Source organism: Lucilia sericata, unplaced genomic scaffold (assembly GCF_015586225.1).
Source record: "Lucilia sericata isolate MDLA Ls3-8-SP2 unplaced genomic scaffold, ASM1558622v1 Contig001209F_arrow, whole genome shotgun sequence".
Classification (NCBI taxonomy): Eukaryota; Metazoa; Arthropoda; class Insecta; order Diptera; family Calliphoridae; genus Lucilia; species Lucilia sericata.
Window position 1 is genome coordinate 116,715 of NW_023995170.1, and position 23,015 is coordinate 139,729.

The window sequence follows — 23,015 nt, forward strand, 5'->3', positions numbered from 1 at the left end:
GTACGAATATATTCCTAGAACAACTTTCAAGTATAACATTATGAACAAAAACCATTGGTTTCAGCGTCAAATCCATGTGTCTTAAAATCACTTGTGGAAATAAAACAACTTTTCTTAGGTTTATATACATATTTTTATTGATAACAAAAATGAATTGATGTTTTAAAATATGTGGATGCTGGATGAACTAAACAGCTCAATAGTATTTCTTTTTCACTAAAAACACTTTAAAATTTAAACATAAAAAATCGAGTTTTAATAAAACTCTATAAAAATTAAAAACAATTAAAATAAATGGTCTGCATTGCAAGTTTTTATAATAAGTCGTTCCCGTACTAAAATATCAATGTTTTGCAGGTGTTAGTAATCAAAATAACACCAAAATGCATTGAAATTTTAGTTCGGGAACGACTTATTGTAAAAACTTGCAACACGGACGAGCACGGGAATAAAATAACGTATAATTAAATATTTGATGTGAAATTTTAACATCTTTAAAAATACTAGCGTCTCGAAATTATTATTATTCAATTAATAATATAAATATAAAAAATACTCAAAAAGAACAAGAAAAATACTTTAAAAAATTTGAAAAAAAACGTTGTTAACTATATATGACCCATTAGCCCTGATATATAAAAAAAATATGTAATATTCGAAATATAAAATATTTACCTTAATTTTTCTTTCTTTTCTTAGCCGCCGATGAACTTGAGCTTGTTTTATTAGATTTTCTTTTACCCACTAGCTCCTCACTATTTTCATCATCTTCCTGTTTGCCCGTTTTAACTTCTCGATTCACTTTGTAGGCTGCAGTCATACGTTTGATATTTTCTTTGTGTACAATATCATGATTAACAATACGATGTGGATAGTCAGTACCTAAAACACAACCATATTTACGCTGATCCGCCAGGGAAACCTTCCAAGGTTCATAAATTGCCCCGGCTGGATATTTAGCCAACTCAGGTACATATTTACGTATGTATGAACCGGTGGGATCAGTTTTCTTGCCAAATGCCACGGGGCTATAAACTCGAAAATATTGATGAAAGAAAGCAGAAGCTGAAAGCCACATCCAATTGCCGGCATTAAGAGCCCAATCTTGATCGAGTAAAAGTTCTTCGAATACCTTTTGGCCCTCTTCCCAAGAGATCCAAAGATCACCGCGTGTCAGAAAACAGGCCACAGCATGTCGGGCTAAATGATGAATCCAACCTTCTTGCCTCAATTGACGCATAATGGCATCTATGAAGGGATAACCAGTGCGCGCATAAGACCAAGCCTCCAAATGTTTATCATTAGTTTGCCAGGGTATTTGTAGACAAAAGGAATTGCCCATCATACGATCAAAATTTGGCTCATACGCGGCAGCAGTGTAGTAAAATTCACGCCACATTAACTGGCCCATTAGAGAAACGGGTGGTTTGGAATGTTTAGGTTGACGTTTTAGAATTTCCTTTAATTGCTGATAGAATAGTCTAGAACTTAAACAGCCAAATTTTAAATAAGGACTTAATACCGTAGTGCTGGGCTCTAAGGAATTTGGGTGAGTTTTAGGTTTCTCAAATGCAGCCACCCAGGATTCATCAGCCAAAGAGGCGGTTAAACGTTTTAAGGCCTCAGTTTCGCCTGTAAATGAAAAGCAGATTTAATAAAATTATTATTTAGAAGTTTAAAATACCAAACCTCCAGGAAACTTTAAAGGACCTAAATCTTCAGGCTTCTTTACTAAATCCTTTAAAGTAGGCACCTCATAACAATTTTCATCTTCAAGCTCCCAGGAATCCTTTGCAGGCAAGGAACATTTTAATTTTATTGGCTTATCCTCTGGTAAAGGCACTTTTATTTTTTCCACCAGGGACAAAAATTTCTGATATGTTAAGGGAGCTTTGCCCTGATTCTTTTGTATGACTACGTGAGGATTGTACACGGTATGGGAACAGTAGGTAGACACTTTTACCTTAAGTTTTATAGCCAATTCTTGAATTTCTTTATCGCGTTTAAGACTATAAGGTTCTATATCTTCCTCAAATGTCAAAAGCTCTGTCTGCCATTCGTCAAAAAGGCGAGGAAAGACATTCTTAGGATTTCCTCTAACAACATAAAGTCGGGAGTTTAAAGCCGTTAGCTGTTGATGTAAATCTTCCAGAGATTGTTGCAGGAAACGCCAGCGATTGGCTCCTACCCTTAACCACTCTATTATACCAGGATCTAGTATAAATATTGGACGCACACAATATTTTTCCGGCTGCTGTTGAGCCTTGTCAAAAACTGTCTTTAAAGCGGGATTATCATGCACCCGCAAGCCTTTGCGAAACCAATGTATCAAGCTACGTTTCTCGGACATAACTTATATAGCGTTAACGTTACTTTTAAACGTATTTTTAAAAAATTTGTGAAAATTTGCGAAATTACTCCGAAAAAAAACTAAGCAAAACAACTGTTTTGTTTAAGGGAATGTGTTTAGTGAGCAGTATAGCGCCAATTGTATACTTATGAAACACAACTCATAGTGCTGGAAAGTGAAAAAAATATACGGCACTTTGACAAATATTTTTTTTAAATAAAATTAAACATTATTTCTTATGTAACTAAATATTTTAAAAATTTGTATCTTAATTGTTTATATGAAAAAAAATTTATTATTTACATAAAAAATAGATTTTTTCCGTTTTCTTTTCACTTATTTTCCACCATTCAAGACATACGCTTATCAACACTGTTTGCTTTCTTGTATTTTTGTTTACCATTTAAAATACACGTCAGTTTACTCTCTGTAATTGTCAGAATTTTTGACATTTATATTTTTTTAGAGAATTTTTTTTCTTTCATTTAGTTGTTTTTGCGCGACCGAGGAAATCTAACACGTTCATATTACTCCACACATAAATTGCTACAAAAAAAAATCGAAAATAATATAAAAAATCTTAAGAAATAGTATTTAAAATATTTTGCTTTAACCAAATCAATTAATGTGCCTAAAGAAATGTAAAAAATAACAAAGAAAATAAGTGATTTTTCCATTCGTAATACAAGAAAAGAAATATGAAGTGAAAGCAGAAATGCCAACAAGAGTGAGAGAGTAAAAAAAAGTGCCAAAAAGTGTATGAGAAAAAAATTTGCAATGAGCTGAAAGAAAAAAAAAATAATTGCAAAAATAAAAATATTTAATTAGTAAATGTTGTCGGTTTAATAGAGTGTGCAAAGTTTATAGTTTTTTTCTTGAAATAAAATGCGTTTAAATTTACATTTGACTCATTGGAGTTTGCTGTTTATAACATTAATTTCGAGGTAATTGTCTACGATGATGATAATGAAGAAAATTTGGAAGAAAAAGAACAACAACAAAAAAGCAGACTATGCAAAAATAATGTTGTTGGTGCACAGGGATGGAATTGTGTTAGTTATGTACTTTTTTCGAATTTTTACTAGTATTGTATGGTTGAAAGAATAGGTCAACTTTTCTACTTTGTGATTTTTGAAAATTCGATTTTTCTTCCATTCTCTTCGAAATTTAGACGATTTTTTCGATTCGATAAGATTTTTATTTGCTGTTTTATTTTTTCGACTTTTTATAATTTTTTAAACTTTTTTTGTCCTTTCCGACTTTTTTAAATTTATTTCGGTTTTTTTCCGACTTTTGGAACTTTTTTCCGGTTTTTCTAATGTTGACTTTTTTCTTCTAAATATTGCAAAAGACAACATATAAAACTCTATGTTAACTAAGTTGAAACAAAAAGTCGACATTCTGACTTTAGCAATTTATGAAAAGGATATTTATCGACTTATTTCGATTACTGAATTTTTTCTAACAGGAAAAGCAGCAGACTTTGACTTTTGAGCAAAAAATCGCTTAATAGAACCAAAGCTTGCTATATTTATTACCAAACCAAAAATTCATTTTGTAAAAATTTTGACTTTTTAGGACTAGCCGACAGAATAGCAAAAAGTCGGTTCATTTGCTATATTTGTCACAATATAAAAATGTAATTTTCCATCTCTGTGTTTTTTAGTCTATTTCTCTCTTTCTCTTCATTAAACTCTTTCATTAATTGCCAATATATTCTGTTGTTGTTGGTATATTTTACTATGTATTTCTTGTTTTGCAGTTGCTTCCTGTTTTATGTTGTTGCCTCCGAGAATGCAAAATATGTAACAAAACACCTAAATGACGCCTCCGGGCCGTCCAATATCCACAATCCTACCCCTCTAAATTTGGAAACGTCATCAGCAGAAGCCTCTGCAAAAACGTCAATATATGAAGAAACCGGCCAGCAAAATGCAGCAGGTGTTGAAATAAAACATGATAAAAATTCTCTAAATGTGGACAAAAATGATAAAATTTTACCCAATTATAAAAAGGTGAAAAAATTAATATTAGAACAACAAACCACCACATTAAAACGTGATAACATTGATATCCCTATAACTTCTGAACCCTCACCGGTAGAAGTAAACATAGTATCTTCACCAGCTGAAGAAAATAGTTTTAAACATTCGGAAACAAATGATGATGAAATAAACAAAAAGTCTAGTGATAGTGTTTTAAATGATGATGACGATGTTAATAATAATAATGATAATAGTAATAGTGTAGAAAATAAAAATCTATTCAATACAATTGATATAGATTCCGTAAATGTTAAAGCAAATAATGAAATTCATTCATCAATTGAGGAGCCAATTGAACAAAATTCACCACAACAAGTGCCTGACGTGGAAGAGACAGCTGAAAGGGGTACAATAATACAGCAACACGTACAAGATGACAATGCTGATATGGCAAATGGGTAAGTTTATGACCAACTGTGAGATAGATTAGTTGTTTAAGCATGATGATAGTCATTTCATTTTAGCGATAACATGCTGACGATTGCTATACTAAGCTGTGATACTATAAAAATAACATTTTTTAATTACTTGGCAAATTATAATAGCAGTGATTTTATAGTTAAATATTTGTTATTTGTTTAGAAATTAAACAGAAATTCTTTAAAATATTTCTTAGGATTTTAATGTGTTAAGTATTTTTATAAATTTTAATCATTTCTAGTTATCGTGACGAAATAACTTGCATTCAGCGTGATTATCACGCATATGATAATATACTATAATATCCAACATTTCAAATTCAAATTTTCATTTGAATTTTGAATGATTTAAGAGGTTAAATACCTGTTATTAAAAATTTTTAAATAATATTTTATTATTCACAATTTAATGCTACAAAAATACATAAAATGCGATGTACTGAACAAATAGTATAAAGTTCATTAACAAAAGTGCGATTTTAGAAAAATTTTTATCAACAAAATAAATTTTATCATTATGCACCCGATTAATATTGTGAACTTGGTCACCATTAGGCATTTGTTAATCAAGTCCAAAAGTTTAACGATTCTTTTTTTCAATATTTCATCATTTTAATAATTAGTCATCTATTGTTTCGCATTGCTTGTAGCAGGCACTCTAACATCAGCTATAGTCTGACTAGAGCACAGACTATAATCTGACCAAAGTAGAGAGTATAGTCTAGCCATATTAGAAAGTACAGTTTGATTAGAGTCGAGAATATAGTCCGGTTAGAGGGTAGCCTATAACTTTGCCATAGTGAAGAATATAGTCTGGTAATGTAAAGATTATAGTCTAGCCGTAGTAATGACAATGGTCCCTACAAAGTAAGGACTATATTCTGGTCAATGAAATGACTATTTTTGTAAAGTGTAAAAACTATAATCTGGCTACAGTAAAAACAATATATAGTCTGATCATGGTAAAGAAAATAGTCACCACAAAGTTAAGGGTATTTTCTGGTCGATGTAAATATTATAGTCTAGACATGGTAAAGACTATAGCCTAGACGGCGTAATGACTATAATCTGGCCAGAGAGTAGAGACTATTGTCTGATTAGAGCAGAGGCTATGGTCTCTCCAAAGTAAAGGCTATAATCAGGCCAGATAATAGTTTGTAATCCACTCTGCATAAAGAGACTATAGTCATGCCAGAGTGAACAGACAGACTATAGGCTTTACTCTTGCTATACTATAGTCCTTCCAGTATAAAGACTATATCCTCTTTCTATTAAGGACTATTATTAGGCCAAAATAAAGTCTCTCCAAAGTAAAGACTTTAGTCAGGCCAGAGTAAAGACTATAGTCTAGCTAGAGTAAAGACTATAGTCTGGCCATAGTAAATGCAATAGTCTCCCCAAAGGAAAGACTACAGTCTGAGCAAAGTAAAGGCTCTAGTCTTGCCAGAGTTAAAACTGTAGTCATCCCAGTATGAAGACTATAATTTGGGCACAATATAGACTGCAATCTAGCGAAAGTAAAGACTATAGTATGACCAGAGTAGAGAATAAAGTCTAATCATATAAAAGACTAGAGTCTTGCCAGAGTATGGATCTAACTAGAGTATATAGCCTAGCTAGACTAAGGATTATAATATCATCAGGACAACGCGCCTACAGTCTGGTGAGTGATAATCTGATTATTTCTAAGAATAATATATTATTTACTGACATAGACGCCATCCACACAGTCAATTAGAAGGCGTTTTTTTCTTTGTATAGCATCAAAATAATCCCAAAATTTCATAAAATTCTTATCAAACCAAATAAAAACGTTATAAAAATTTTTATTAAATCAACTAAATCCCTCCCAACTTTTAGGTTTATTTCACATTTCACAAATCTTCTAACAACTAGTTCATATTTCTATTAAAAAAAAAACATATAATTTATAACTAGATTTTCCTTTCTCCTTTTGAAAAATCATTGATGCTTAAGTTTGCGACAAAATAATTGATTTTTATATTCAATGGATATGTTTAGTTTTTTTTGTATTTTTTCTTGAATATATGTATTTTGTATTTATTTGCGAGCAATATTGTTAAACATTGTTTGCATAATTTTGCCAACTAATAAATTATTGGATAAATACGTTGGAGTTTGTTGGAGAGCGAATCAACTATTATTAGTTGGCAGTTGTTGTAAGTTGGGAGATTTAACCAGAAGGCATAATTGTCATAAACAATCCTACAGCGCCAGTCCGTGCGCTAGTGTCAGTCGTCATCAGTGTAGTTGTTGTATTTATTTTCAACCTACATAAAGGCCATGTCAAAACACAACATAATTATTTTCAATACAATTTCACTCAATGAAAAATGTTTTTCCAAGGATCTGCCTTTAAGAAAAGTGCGTTGGTGTGTCAGCAGCAACAGCGGCGGCGGCGGTTTCGCTTTTTAAACAACAAAATTTTTATATTCATTGTGTTCAAGCCAGCGACAACAGCAACAACAACAACTGTCTAACTATTTTCTTTTTAACAATGAATTTTAAAACGAAAAACTAAATATCAAAAAAAAATTGAGAAAAAAAAAGAAATATTTATATTATAAACCGCGCCACCTTGCCAGCATAGAAAATTGGAAAGTAAAAAAGTCTAATAAAAATCACACGCTTTAGTAAAGGTGGCGTAGGTTGATCTCATATAATCATAACACTATATACTGCTTTAGTGATCCCCGTGGTAGTATCTAAACATAAACCTGACCCACACCAATGATGTGCTAATATTGTTGCAGTTTGTTAGTTTTTTTTTTTTTTTTTTTTTTTTGAACATTTCTTGGCTCATTTTGCATTTGCTTTGGGTTATTGCGCAAAATGGCAACAACTACAAAATAACAGCTACAAAATTATACAAATTTAACATAAATTTCAATTATTTATTGAATTTAAATCTTAAAGAGATTTTACAAAACAACAAAAAAATATGAAAAACATGCAATTTTTCTTTGTATCAACAGATATATTTTTTATTTTGGGTTTTACCGATTTTTTTTGGATTCGGTACGAATTATTACTGACGAATTCGGTTAAACATATATGTATATCTATAATCCAGATTATAGATTTCTATATAGTCAAGACCATAGATTATTCTAAAGTCCAGATTTTTCTGTATTCCTATAGACTATTCTATAGTCCAGACTATAGTCTATTGTATAGTCCAGACTATATTATATTCTAAAGTCCAGACTATAGTCTATTCTATAGTCGAAACTATAGTCTATTCTATAGTCCAGACTATAGTCTATTCTATAGTCCAGGCTATAGTCTATTCTGTAGTCCAGATTATAGTCTATTCTGTAGTCCAGACTATAGTCTATTCTATAGTCCAGACTATAGTCTATTCTATAGTCCAGGCTATAGTCTATTCTACAGTCCAGACTATAGTCAATTCTATTGTCCAGACCATAGTCTATTCTATAGTCTATTCTATAGTCCAGACTATAGTCTATTCTATAGTCCGGACTATAGTCTATTCTATAGTCCAGACTATAGTCTATTCTATAGTCCAGACTATAGTCTATTCCATAGTCCAGACTATAGTATATTCTATAGTCCAGACTATAGTCTATTCTATAGTCCAGACTATAGTCTATTCTATAGTCCAGACTATAGTCTATTCTATAGTCCAGACAATAGTCTATTCTATAGTCCAGACAATAGTCTATTCTATAGTCCAGACTATAGTCTATTCTATAGTGCAGACTGTAATCTATTCTATAGTCCAGACTATAGTCTATTCTATAGTCCAGACTATAGTCTATTCTATAGTCCAGACTATAGTCTATTCTATAGTCCAGACTATAGTCTATTCTATAGTCCAGACTATAGTCTATTCTATAGTCCAGACTATAGTATATTCTATAGTCCAGACTATAGTATATTCTATAGTCCAGACTATAGTCTATTCTATAGTCCAGACTATAGTATATTCTATAGTCCAGACTATAGTATATTCTATAGTCCAGACTATAGTCTATTCTATAGTCCAGGCTGTAGTCTATTCTATAGTCCAGACTGTAGTCTATTCTATAGAATAGACTATAATCTATTCTATAGTGCAGACTATAGTCTATTCTATAGTGCAGACTATAGTCTATTCTATAGTGCAGACTATAGTCTATTCTATAGTGCAGACTATAGTCTATTCTATAGTGCAGACTATAGTCTATTCTATAGTCCAGACTATAGTCTATTCTATAGTCCAGACTATAGCATATTCTATAATCCAGACTATAGACTATTCTATAGTCCACACTATAGACTATACTATAGTCCACACTATAGTCTATTCTATAGTCCAGACTATAGTCTATTCTATAGTCCAGACTATAGTCTATTCTATAGTCCAGACTATAGTCTATTCTATAGTCCAGACTATAGTCTATTCTATAGTCCAGACTATAGTATATTCTATAGTCCAGACTATAGTATATTCTATAGTCCAGACTATAGTCTATTCTATAGTCCAGACTATAGTATATTCTATAGTCCAGACTATAGTATATTCTATAGTCCAGACTATAGTCTATTCTATAGTCCAGGCTGTAGTCTATTCTATAGTCCAGACTGTAGTCTATTCTATAGAATAGACTATAATCTATTCTATAGTGCAGACTATAGTCTATTCTATAGTGCAGACTATAGTCTATTCTATAGTGCAGACTATAGTCTATTCTATAGTGCAGACTATAGTCTATTCTATAGTGCAGACTATAGTCTATTCTATAGTCCAGACTATAGTGTATTTTATAGTCCAGACTATAGTATATTCTATAATCCAGACTATAGACTATTCTATAGTCCACACTATAGACTATACTATAGTCCAGACTATTTTCTATATGTAGTCCAGACTTTAGACTATTCTATAGTCCAGACTTTAGACTATTCTATAGTCCAGGCTATAGACTATTCTATAGTCCAGAATATGGATTATTCTGAAGTCCAGACTATAGACTATTCTATAGTCCAGGCTATAGACAATTCTATAGTCCAGTCTATATTCTACAGTCCAGACTTTAGATTATTCTATAGACCAGACTGTGGATTATTCTCTAGACCAGACTGTAGAGTTTTCATAGTTCAGATTAATCTAAAGACTAATCTACCGACTTATCTATAGTCCAGTCTCTGAAGGTTTCAAAAGACCTCTCACTGCCGCTTGAAGAGGAACTTGATGTAGAAACATAATTTTTAAATCTTCCGTTTGCAAACCACATTATTCGGTCGTCTTTTTCTTCCAATATTGCATTTGTTGTTTTCTTTTGTTTTTATTTTATCTTTGTAATATTACGTTTTATTCATTTATTAAACCCTTAAGCCACCCATAAAGTGTTATTTGTACGTCTCTCTGTCCGTATGTCTGTCTGCCAATCTATTGGTTTCGTCTGTCTGATTATTTGAAAATATACAGTGTTTTTTATCTAATATTTTCTTCTCTCTTTCAATTAAATAAACGTACATATTTATAAAAATGTATTTTAAGGAGGGAAAAATCACTTTTGATCTCATTGTCATGGGAAATGTCATGATCCAAAGACATTATTTAATGTGTGGCATTACTTTAGCAAAAAAAAAAAAGTGATGTAAATACGAAAAACGTAAAAAATGAATATTTATTATAAAATTAATTCATTTTTGGCATGACGCAAAACAAAAATAGATATTGATACAAATTAGGAAAGCAAGCTGATGAAAAATTAAAATGCAAAACCGGTAGTCTAATAGGAAAATGTTGAAAATTTTAAGAGTTTTAAAGGTAATAAAACTAATTTGTATTGTAAAAGGGGAGGGACATTTAAAGAGAAAAGTTGAAGGACTTGTTAATGTCAATTGAAGGATATAAAGGAAATTGTGACCTGGGAACTCTTTAAAAGTAAAATGTCCTTTACTTTACTCTAACATTCTGTGTAAGCTTAAAGCTGCTTCAAGCTTTTAACAAACTTTATTTGTTATATATCTTAAGACCACAATAAATTGATTTTTTCAATTCGTTTTAATAAAATGACCTTTAATTTTACGATAACACCTGTGTGACATTTTCATATTAAACAATTATTTGTATAACATTAAAATTTTATTGGAAAATCGAACAAAATAGTGTGACAAAAGGAATTCTTACTCTTCTACTGCAATATAATATTTACTCAATACTATTTTTCGTGATCTTTAACATTTATTTACTACAATTCTATCAAAGTCATGAACACAACAAATTTATAAAATTATTTAGGCTTTTGTTTATATTTTCTTCTTTTGCTCCATAGTCTGTTATTGTTTAGAATTTAGTTTTTGACAAAACCACACGTGCCTTTAATTACCAAATTGTTATTGTTGTAAGAAATTCTATTTTTGTGAAATAAAATTTATAACTACGAATATTTTAGTTTGTGTTTTTGTTGTTTAACTCAAGTATTTGAAATATATAAATATTTTGTATCTTTTTTTTCGCGCTGAACCAACTACAACTACATCCGCTGATTTTGTTTAAGAAAAAAATAAAGATTTGTTTTAAACTATTTTATTATATTATTGTTGCTATTGTTATTTTCATAACAGGGATGGACAATTTAGTGGTTTTAAAGTACTTTTTCTAAATTTGTAACCCAGCCTATTACAAGACTTATCATTCTTAAGGTATTATTCATGTTTTTAACTAATTCCGATTTCACTTTTTTCATAATATCGGGTCAATTATAGAACTAACTCTATGGACTAATTTATAGTCGAGACTATGGACTTATTTATAGTCCAGACTTTAGACTAATCTATAAGCAGACTATAGTCTAACCTATAGTCCATACTAGAGACTAATATATAGTCCAGAGTAAGAAGTAATCTATAGTTCAAACTATAGACTAATCTATAGTCCAGACAATAGACTAATCTAAAGCCCAGACTATAGATTAATCCATAGTTCAAAGTATAGACTAATTAATAGTTCAGACTACGGACTAATATATAGCCCAGAATATAGACTATTCTATAGTCCAGAGTATAGACTAAGCTATAGTCCAGACTATAGAATAATCTATAGTACAAACTATAGACTAATCTTTAGTCCAAACTATAGACTAATTTATATTCTAGACAATAGACTAATCTATGGTCCAAACTATAGACTAATCTATAGTCCAGACTATAGATTAGTCTATAGTCTGGACTATAGATTAGTCTATAGTCAGGACTATAGATTAGTCTTTAGTCAGGACTATAGATTAGTCTATAGTCAGGACAATATCTAACTCTATAGTCCAAACTATAGACTAATCTAGAGTAAAAGAGTAATCTATAGTCCGGATTATAAACTAATCTATAGTCCAAACTATAGACTAATCTATAGTCCAGACTATAGACTAATCTATAGTCTAGACTGTAGACTAATCTATAGACCAGACTATAGACTAATATATATTCCAGGCTATAGACTAATCTATAGAGCAGACTATATACTAATCTAAAGTCCAGACTATAGACTAATCTATAGTCCAGACTATAGACTAATCTATAGTCCAGACTATAGACTAATCTATAGTCCAGACTATAGACTAATCTATAGTCCAGACTGTCTATAGTCTGGACTATAGATTAGTCTACAGTCTGGATCCAGACTATACTATAGTCCAGACTATACTATAGTCCAGAGTATAGACTAATTAATTGTCCAAATTAAATTCTAATCTATAGTCCAGACTATAGATTAATCTACAATCCAGACCAGCAGACTAATTTATAATCCAGATACATATGTATATTATATGACATGGGTCAAGTACAAGTTTCAAGTACCCTTCAGATTACTTTAGGACACTTAAGTAACGATTATCTTTTCTCTACATTAGAACGATTGTAGAGTAGCAAAGGAGCCATATCATATGAATGAGAGACAACCAAGTGATTACTTATTAAATAAAATTACTGTATTTTACTGATGCAATATCTCGAGCTATTGTAATTATATTTTAGTACTTTTCTCTCCTAAAAAAGTACTCTCTAACTTTAGTTTCAATACTATTTCATAACTTTCAAACTTCCACGCCTGATACTAGAAATTCCTCTTATCAGTACAACGCACTTGAACTGCGTTGTATATACAACTTTAATCTATTGTTTATTTAACTCTTGAGAATAAGAAATTTACGAAATACAGACTATTTAAGAAAACAAATTTCGATGATTTAAGATTTTCAAAGTCAATGTCGTATCTGTTTTCTAAAGAGTTATTAATTGAGGTTTAATGAACACGCTCCAGTTTTAATTTATTTTAATGAATTTGTTGATTTGATAATATTTTTGTTGACACAATAAACTAATTGCAGCACATATGAATCTAACGGGGGATTTTTATTACAATTCTTAAATAGATTATAAGTTGTTTTAAATTATGATTGATTGAAAAAAAAATATTTTCTTTAAAACAAAAATGACTAATGTTTTATTTCTTGGTTTAAATCATATAATTTTAGTTTGAAGATCGTCTTCGATCGTAATTTCGTATGTTAAATATTTTCTTAATTATCTCTTTAAATCAAATACATAATTTATAAATATGCATAATTAAAAACATATTATAATTTCCTTTACAATTTCCAAACAAAGTTTAATCTTTAAAAATATATATAAATATTTTTTTTACAACACTAATAAATGAAAAACAACCTTCCTAATTATAAAGATTTACCCAAGACATTATTTACAAAAAGAAAGGAAGATCTCTGAAAAACTCATACATAATTTTCATTTTATAGGAAAAAACGTAAAATATTTCAAAATTAATGTTATGTTTATAATTGCAATTATACCATCAATCATGTAGATTTTTGTATGACTTTAAATAAAACAAAACAAAAAAATCAGGTAAATTGCCAATAATTTTTTTATAGCACAAGTAAAAAATTAAACATTAAAAACTAACAATCTCCAAGAGTATTTTTTTTTTTTCTTCTGACGCATGCATATTAAATTACCTAGTCTCTACTAATAGAGTCTTAAGTGGAAGTTAAATAAATTTATATAGTTGTTGACGGTCTATTTTTAAGGTAAATTGAAAGTAAATATTGAATAATATTTATTATAGTTAAACATTAAATGACCTTGAACTTAATAAAATCCGAATGTCTAGAATAAAATCTAATAAAAACCACCGCGAGGTTGTAGTGAAATACTTATTGGGAATCAAATAACGGTAATCTTTTTAGGTTAAGAAGGTTGTAATGTATAGGAACGGAGTTGAATAAATTCTCACTCATAGAATCTAATGATCAAGATAGATAGATAGATAGATAGATAGATAGATAGATAGATAAGATAGATAGATAGATAGATAGATAGATAGATAGATAGATAGATAGATAGATAGATAGATAGATAGATAGATAGATAGATAGATAGATAGATAGATAGATAGATAGATAGATAGATAGATAGATAGATAGATAGATAGATAGATAGATAGATAGATAGATAGATAGATAGATAATAGATAGATACATAGATAGATAGATAGATAGATAGATAGATAGATAGATAGATAGATAGATAGATAGATAGATAGATAGATAGATAGATAGATAGATAGATAGATAGATAGATAGATAGATAGATAGATAGATAGATAGATAGATAGATAGATAGATAGATAGATAGATAGATAGATAGATAGATAGATAGATAGATAGATAGATAGATAGATAGATACATAGATAGATAGATAGATAGATAGATAGATAGATAGATAGATAGATAGATAGATAGATAGATAGATAGATAGATAGATAGATAGATAGATATATATATATATAATTAGTAGCGTACTCGTGCTAAAGTTCTTACTTCTCCCCAGGTCAGTTAAACCGTTCGGTCATTCGTCAAAAGGCTAAAGGATAATGCTAGTTCTGTAATTCCGGCTCTTTTTAGGAATGACCAAACATTCACGTTGATAAAGCTGGCCTTTTAGATGGACTATTTGCAAGTATTTTACGAATCAACCACTTCCCGGTCTTGAAGTCGACGCTACCTCGTCCATTAGCTAATATCTTTTAAGTATTCTGTACCATGCCGGAAAATTTCCTGCATTCTAAAATATTTCTAAAGTAACGCCAATCCCAAAAAAGGGGGAGGCTAGAAACCCTGAAAATAATCGCCCAATAGCAATCTGTGCAATCCAGAGTTAACGAAAGTATGGTTAACCTCAATACTTTGAAGTCTTGTAGGAAAAATGATGTCATTCCATTTACCAATTCGGCGTAAGTAACCTCTACTATTCCTATTCATTCAATCATAGACCAAGACGTTTTGAGAAAAGGGCAATGAGGCAAAATATGAATGTTTCGCTTAATTGAGACCTAATAACAATCTCAGAATGGGGTCGTGCGAACAGAGTTCATTTCAATGCTCGTTAGACTCAATGTTAAATTTTTAACGTATAAGCGCCAGAAAGATCATATTGCTTCATCTTTATTTAAGGAAGATGTAAATATTGAGATGTAAATATACAGGAATTGAAGTATTTCCTTAATCGGTGTAAAAAAAATACAACAACCCATCTGACCTTCTTATACTATTTAAATCACTTATATCCTAACAAAAATGGAATACAACTCTTATGTATGGGCCGGTGCTTTAAGGTCTATTTATTGACTACTCGAAAAGAGGTCGAAGGTACTTATCGGAGACAATAGATTGTCCAACTCTGTTGATTCTTTGGAGTACCGTCACTGTTTCAGTGTTCTGTCGATATTACAACGGAATGTGTTCCTCTGAAATTAGGAACTCGATCCCGATACAGTTTTAGAACACATCTATTTATGATCGATTGGCCAGAGCATTTCACAATGCATTTCAGAGAAACATTTTAGCCATAAATATACATGTCTAAATCGAATTTCCACAAACATTAATCCCTATATGATCCCTCCCTCCCTATATTTCCAACACAAAACACTGCATGAGTAGAGATCATCCCTTGAATATTATTTTATTTCCTTTACTTCGAAGAAACAACTTCCTCAATATAACAAAGATGTTATCTAAATCAACCATATTTATATCTTTCTTTCTGCCTTCAATCTTCTAAATCATTTTTTATTGTATTGTCATGGATTTTAACTACAAAGCAGCACAACAACATAATTAATGAATTAAAATTACACCTCAACACTTTCAATACTAACGATAAGTGCCAGTTTTATTGATTGGCATATATGCGCTTACATCTACTTAACAAATCTGCTTTAAAGAAAAAAAAAACATGTATGAATTAGCTTACAACTAGTCTAATTTGTTTTTCTATTTCACCTATCTTATATGTTTGCACCAGGGGTGGTTCCAGTTCATCCTCATTTACTTTACATATTTCCAATTTATTAAACACCCACATTAGTTGTAAAGAAAATCAATCAATAATGCTAAAATTTGTATACAACTTATAAACTGCAAAAAAAAATACGAGGTATAAGGCGCGAAAAAAAAGCCAACAACTAAATAAAAATGTTATAATATAAATTGTTCATGTTACAGTAATGACTCAACTTATTATGGGGACATCATTTTTAACACTCAACTTTAATGTACTACACACTGCTACTACAACGTTTCGTTTGAATTTGCCATTTATAAACTATATTCAATCACTGGCTATAGATAGATAACTTATAAGCAAATGTGACAGGGAATAAGTGAAACGAACGAAGACTAATGGGGATTTAAAATTAGGATCTAACATTGTATAGTTGGTGCCTTGTTAAGGATCCGATTCACAGATTGAACTAAAGGCTTCTGTCAAGTCAACTTAAACTAAAATCGGCGGTTGAGAAATGTTTTGGTTCCGATTTTAAAAGCTGCTCTACAGTTTGAACAGAGACTCTAAAAAGATGTATTCTGTGCCTTCAGAGGGAAGTACTACTGTGATCTGTAGGCCTTCTTCGCATGTAGAGACTTTCGTCTCTGTGGTACAACCTCTTACACGATCGATCACAAGTTATTCAAACTAACACACAAAGATATGTCTTATTGGAACCTGTGACTTAATAATGTTTGTCTAGTACTTGATGGGAAACGGGAGGTAGTGAGAAAAATATGCTCCAAACATAACAGGATGCTGTAATTTGTGAAGGGCTAATATTATATCACCGGTCGATAAGGCCTAAATTTGTAAGAGAACTAATAATCTGCAATTAGAAAGATATTTGAACAGATCAGGTTTAATAAAATGAAAAGTAGTTCACATGGTCATGATGTACTTTGTGGAATGACAATAAGTTCCGACACTAACCAAAATGAAGGAGACGATGGTGAGACTTCTGAGTACTCACTACTATGAAGTTAAATGTCCTCAATTGTTTATATCTGGATCAAGAATGATCTTAATGTGGGGCATCAGAAACTTTACATATAGTTTTGGCAATGATCCACTTTCAGATAAGGACCACAATGAGTTATTCTGTAAATGAGGATCTAGATTTTTGCAGGATCATAAAAACACTCTGAATAAATTAGATTTAATGAAATGGAACCTAAGTATTGCTGTACAAGAACATGTTAAGTAGCCATTACTTGGATATAATAAGCTAACGACACAAATGAAACCCCGATTCTTGTATGATTAAACCTACATGTATTCTCATAATGCCACGTAACAAGCTTCAACTAAACCTATCCCATTAATTTCTTTGTCAAATGGTTAGTGGTTTGTATTCTTCTTAGTGCCATATGCAAGATGTCATACATGATATCTGATCTACCTTATTTCCACATAATTCTAGGTCATTGGCAATGTTGCATGCATGCAAACAATGTCCGCAATTGCTATCTACAATAGCAATTTTCGTTTCCTAAATAAATAGGATTATTTGAATACTTTCATACCACTTTAACTTGTTCCAACGATTATTTATCACTCTGTACATAAATGCATACATGTGGCATAATGTCCAGACATCCATCTTTTCAATTCATAGAAATATACAAATGTTAAATCGTTAACTAAATGAATATACATAATATATGCTCATTCATATGTAAGTATATAGATATGTATATTAATGTCTCCACAAAAGCATGAGTTCCCAATGTATTTATTTTGCCTTATGCACCCTTATGCTAAGTTTATATTTTAAAAAAATGTACAATATTTGATATCAACAGGTTATATTTTTCATGTCAGATAAGAATTTCCCAAAAACGATCCATGCATAATTCAGAAGATCAGCTTCTCTTTTCCAAGTCTGGGGATTGTTCCTCCAAAACCGTAATCATACAAGTTAATGCCGAGTGCTTTATGTGAACACCTGCCGTGTTGGCCTATTTCACGGTGGTCTTTTTCAACCACTGGGTGAGCTTTTGTATCGACTTACCACTGCCCCATTGTGCTTCTTACACGCAGGTGGCAATTTACGTATATGGAATGTCCGGTCCAGTATACGTGCACTTTGTTCAAGTACTTGAGCTATCTAATCTCTGACCATTGCTGCTCCGTTGCTTACCATCCGAGTTGCATAAACATCACTTCCGTTTACAACCACGCACATAGAATGTGCTCTGTAGAGTCGGCAACAGCACCTAGATACGTAACCGGTAGACCGAAGTACCAATTTATCAAATAAGGCGAGACTTCGTTCTTATTCACGGTGTGGTAATTCTGGTATGAACTGGGATTACTCTGAACATATCTGGGCAAGGAAGGAAAATTCAATGGTATCACTTGTATAAGATACATTTTATCGATCACCATTCAAACCTGCACACTTCTCATTTATCCGACACACTCTTAAGAAAACAACATACGACAGACTCACTCTAGGTATACGGGCGAGTAAGTTCCGTATACCCCTACATTCATCCGGTATTATATACAATTAACAGCAACTCATTTCCAACGCTTAGTCCCACAGAGGAGTGTTATCTGTTGTCAATCGGCAACAGCACCAAACTTATCCCGAAATATAGTTTTCATTATAGTCTTTTAAACGCAACTTGCTCTTTCCGCGAATTTGTGTTTAAACCACAGCCACTACGTGAGTCCCGAAGGAACCTCAACCAACTGCCGGCAACTGGCCACCCGTAGTACCAGATTATGTGGTTCTCTGGTTAGACCTCATGTCAAATCATTCCAAGGACTAGCCGAGGAGTGAAATGACATCACCAGTTTATAGTCCCAGCAGACTAGAGGTACTGGTAGCAACTCATTACCCCGACATTGCAATACAGCAAGATGAGGGTCTTTCATCAAGAAAACATACAGCATCCTGTGATCGCAGAATTCAGAAGACTTATGCAAAAGGACTGTTTTTTGACATAATGTTTTATTCTATCGCCGGGAGGATCTTCGTTTCTAAGTCCAGATCGTTTATTTACTAGGAGTTAAGCAGGATTTTATACTGTAGACATTGAATTTATTGCTCTATTACAATCTCAATAATTACTCTGCTTTTCCAAAACATGAAATCGTCCCCCATCTCAATAGAACTTGATAGTATTCCATCGCCGTAATGATCTTCGTTTCTTAGTTCAGATTATTTTCTTGCTAGAAATTAAGCAAGAGTAGTGATAAATCCCGGTACTTGAGAATATCTATTTTAACTGTACAACGTTTTGGTGGTTTAGTTCTAAAGTACGAGTATTACTAAGATTCGGAATAGTATATTCGCGAATCCTTTAGAATATTTCTACGAACCATAGAAGTTAAGCAGGAGTGGCGACACGTCCTGTTAGTTGAAAATATATTTCTAAATTCACGAGATTTTCAGCGATTTGTTCTAAAGTAGAAGTAAGAGGAAGTTCCTCTATTAGTACGAATATATTCGCGAACCCTTTAGAATACTACTAGAGCTATAAAACTTTAAAACTTATAGTTACTAGAAGTTTAAATAGTTTGAATAGAAGTTAAGCTGGATATTGAATTATTGATCTATTACGATCTCAGTTTTCAAAACAGTTAATCGTCCCCCACCAAACTATAATTATACGATCGCAGAAGTTATAAGACTTCTGCAAAGGCATCTCTTATAGATATATTTCGTCAACACTAATTTGAATTCCATAATCTGCAGAAACTTCGTTTCTCAGAGCAGATCGTTATCTTTGAAGTTATTTAAGAATCAAGATTAGTACCGGTACTTGAGAATTTCTATTTTAACTGTACAATATTTTGGAGCCTTAAGGTATGAGCTAATCACTAAAAATGATCAAAGAGATTCGAAGTAATGGAAAGTTCTTCTATTATTACGAATATATTCACGAATCTTTTAGAATATTACTGCGAACTATTTTTGCTTGAAGTTAAGCATTAGTGGCGAAAAGTCCTGGTACTTGAGAATCTTTCTCTAACTAAACGAGGTTTTGAGCGATTTGTTTTAAAGTAGGAGTAGGAGGAAGTTCCTCTATTACTACGAATATATTCGCGAATCCTTTAGAATATTTCAACGAACCATAGAAGTTAAGCAAGAGTGGCGAGAGGTCCTAGTACTTGAGAATCTTTCTCTAACCAAACGAAGTTTTGAGCGATTTGTTTTAAAGTAGGAGTAGGAGGAATATATTCGCGAACCCTTTAGAATATTTCTACGAATACCTTTTCACCACTTGGGAACCATTATACTAGAGGTATAAAATTGTATGTAAAAGTATTAATAAATGTGTTCATGTATATTTTAACTTTCAATTGTAAGTGATGTTAACGATTTTTTTTTCTATTTTCTGTTTTTTTTTTTTTTTTTTTTTATTTGTGTGCAAAAGAGTTGCGCTTGATTTGAAATTGAAAGATGATTTTGACAGTCAAATTTATCACTACACTTTTAAATACATACATGGCATTTTCCTATATAAATTTTCTTTTAGTTTTTGTTGCTTGTATTTTATCAAATGAAAATTGAAGTCTATAACTTTAACTACCATGTTAATTAAGAAATTTTAATAAGTAAAATAAAAAATCGTCATGTTACACATGTCTGGATAAGAGTATTACACTTTCGCGTTTTGTAGTTTTTGTTTATGTTATTTGTATGTATGTATTTTCGGAGGATATTCGTAATTTAATTTGATGGACAAAGAGAGTTTAAAAAAAATTATTTAAAGCTTTTATTTCTTTGTAGTTAATTTACACTTGTACATTTATGAATATTTTTTGTTTGTTTGTGTCAAAACTTTCACTTTTTTTCGCTGTTTTTTTTTTTTTCTTAGAAACTTACAAAAAATCCTTAAAGTTTTGATACACACAATTTAACACTTTCCATCTGGAGAAGATGAAGAAATAAATAATAAAAATTTTTACAAAACAGAAATTATTACACAAAAATTACTTTCATGTGATATTTATTTATTTATTTCTTTGTTGGTTTATTTTGTCTATTTGTATTGTATCTCTCACTCTTTTATAACTACAACTATCCTTCACTGTGATCTTGTTTTAACGATTTGTTTCTTATTATCACCAAATTAAATGATTATGATCTTAACTTGGTTAAATGATGATTAGTTTAATGTACATGTTGTTGTTGTTGTTACTTTTTAAATTGTATTGCATTTACAGCTGCTACAGTGTGGAGTTAAAATGTGAACATTTTTGATATTTGGAGAAAATGGACAAGATTAAGGATTTCTTTAGAATTTTGTATGCATATGTCATGATTGATCCTTCTCTCAAACTTTTCTGTCATCTCAGTACTATGGTAGTGACTTTCTATGATATTTTAACTAGATGGACTTGATCGGCAAATAATTACAGGATCAGTTATAAGTAGGATAACATTATTAATTATATCCTTGGTAAATAAAATCCAATCTAGTATTTTATTGTTTATTCTTCCACGATCAGTTAATAGTACTGATATCTTAGTACTTTTAAGGAGGCTTTCTAGGAGATTCAAACAAGATAGACGCAATCAGTAGTTACAGGATCGAGAATAAATAGGATTACATTACAAAATATCTCAGTGGTTCTAAATGTAATAGAATCAAATCTGATATCCCTATCTTCGTGTTCTAACAGTAATCATGTTAATATACGACAAAACATCGATTTAGCACCAGAAACAGCTGATCCATATATTAAACTATTGGAGCACTTTATTCGGTTGTGTATTCGTTTAATTCGTAGATATTATAGTCGCAAATTGAGATCATAGTATTTGTATTGATGTCCATCGATCGCAACAAATAAGTGATTTTCTCGATCAATATATTCTCTGTAAGGCACCAAAGCAGATAGAATCTTTCACCCCTAGAGTTATAAGACCGATCTGGTCCTAAGTATTTCCTAGTTAGTTAGTTAGTTAGTTAGTTTGAAAGGAGGATGAATATACATCAAATCCGAAGAAATACACCTAGGCCTCTATCGGGCCTGTTGTGCGCTCCTTAACCAGTGCCTCAGATGGGAATCGAACCCACCACCTCCGGTCTACCAGACTAGAACACTAACCACTAACCTACCGGAGGCCACAAGTATTTCCTATATTCCGTTAAACTTTAAGCTACCTAGAAAAGATCATGACAATACATTTTCTAAGAAAATCTTTTGAAAATTCGTCTTAAAGCTCCGATATATTTTACCAGAAGACTTTTGCATTCTTAAGATTGAAAAACACCTTTTATTGATTGACCTTACGCGAGCTGGTAATCATAAATGTATTGTTCAGTTGATCGTTCTTTGGGACATCATGTTTGGTACCATTTCAAACTGTTCTGCGACAATAGTTCAACTGTCTAAGCAAACTAGTATTGACGTCCATCGATCTCAACAAATAAACAATTTTTTCTACCAATAAAATCTCAGAAAACCGCCAAAGCTTTCTTTACAAGTAGAGGCCTTAAATCCTTGAGTTATACGATCGATCCAGTCCAAAGTGCTTGAATATTCCGTTAAACTTGAAGCCACCTAATAAAAAAACAATGGTATTGGAAAATGACAATAGATTTGTTAAGAAAATCTTTTGAGATTTCGTCCTGTGAATCAAACATGTATGATTCGCATGATCGTTTATTGGAACATCATGTTTGGGGCTTCCGATGGAATGCAAATCCTAAGAAAATACTTTCAGAATACTTTGAAGCATTTGATCGCCCTGCTGCCTCAATATAGTGTTTAACTAGGCACGAAACAAATCCACAACAACTCTTATATAAATATATCGTCTCAAGCACTATTTCCAAAAAAATCTGATAATTACG

At 31.4% G+C, this 23,015-nt stretch overlaps 2 protein-coding genes across 3 annotated transcripts in view; one reads left to right on the forward strand and one right to left on the reverse strand.

Moving 5' to 3' along the window:
* LOC119610485 (cryptochrome-2) overlaps positions 1–2,451 on the reverse strand; it is a 62,702-nt gene extending 60,251 nt beyond the window's left edge. Inside the window, exons 1-2 of one of the 2 annotated variants that reach the window (XR_005231994.1) lie at positions 1,690–2,451; positions 676–1,632 (exon numbers count right to left, since the gene is read on the reverse strand). Coding sequence is in view for 1 of the 2 variants with exons in the window: in XM_037965722.1 (XP_037821650.1) it covers positions 677–1,632; positions 1,690–2,350 (1,617 nt within the window). In the remaining variant the exon portion in view is untranslated. Of the gene's footprint in view, positions 1–290; positions 1,633–1,689 lie in introns of those variants that run through there. The other variant, XM_037965722.1, reaches the window with a different exon arrangement.
* Positions 2,452–2,816: 365 nt separating this feature from the next.
* LOC119610486 (TNF receptor-associated factor family protein DDB_G0272098-like) lies at positions 2,817–4,992 on the forward strand. Its single transcript, XM_037965723.1, has 3 exons — positions 2,817–3,294; positions 4,113–4,793; positions 4,860–4,992. Exons 1-3 carry the CDS (start codon positions 3,236–3,238, stop codon positions 4,975–4,977), a joined length of 858 nt encoding a protein of 285 aa, XP_037821651.1. The 5' UTR covers positions 2,817–3,235; the 3' UTR covers positions 4,978–4,992.
* Positions 4,993–23,015: the final 18,023 nt, after the last annotated feature.

What these genes read in the sequence shown, in the direction of transcription:
- LOC119610486 (XM_037965723.1), top strand. Translation starts at nt 3,236, where the DNA reads ATGCGTTTAAATTTACATTTGACTCATTGGAGTTTGCTGTTTATAACA. An exon ending in TTTATAACATTAATTTCGAG is followed by an intron (nt 3,295 to 4,112) that starts GTAATTGTCTAC and finishes CTTGTTTTGCAG; the next exon opens with TTGCTTCCTGTTTTATGTTG. An exon ending in AATGCTGATATGGCAAATGG is followed by an intron (nt 4,794 to 4,859) that starts GTAAGTTTATGA and finishes ATTTCATTTTAG; the next exon opens with CGATAACATGCTGACGATTG.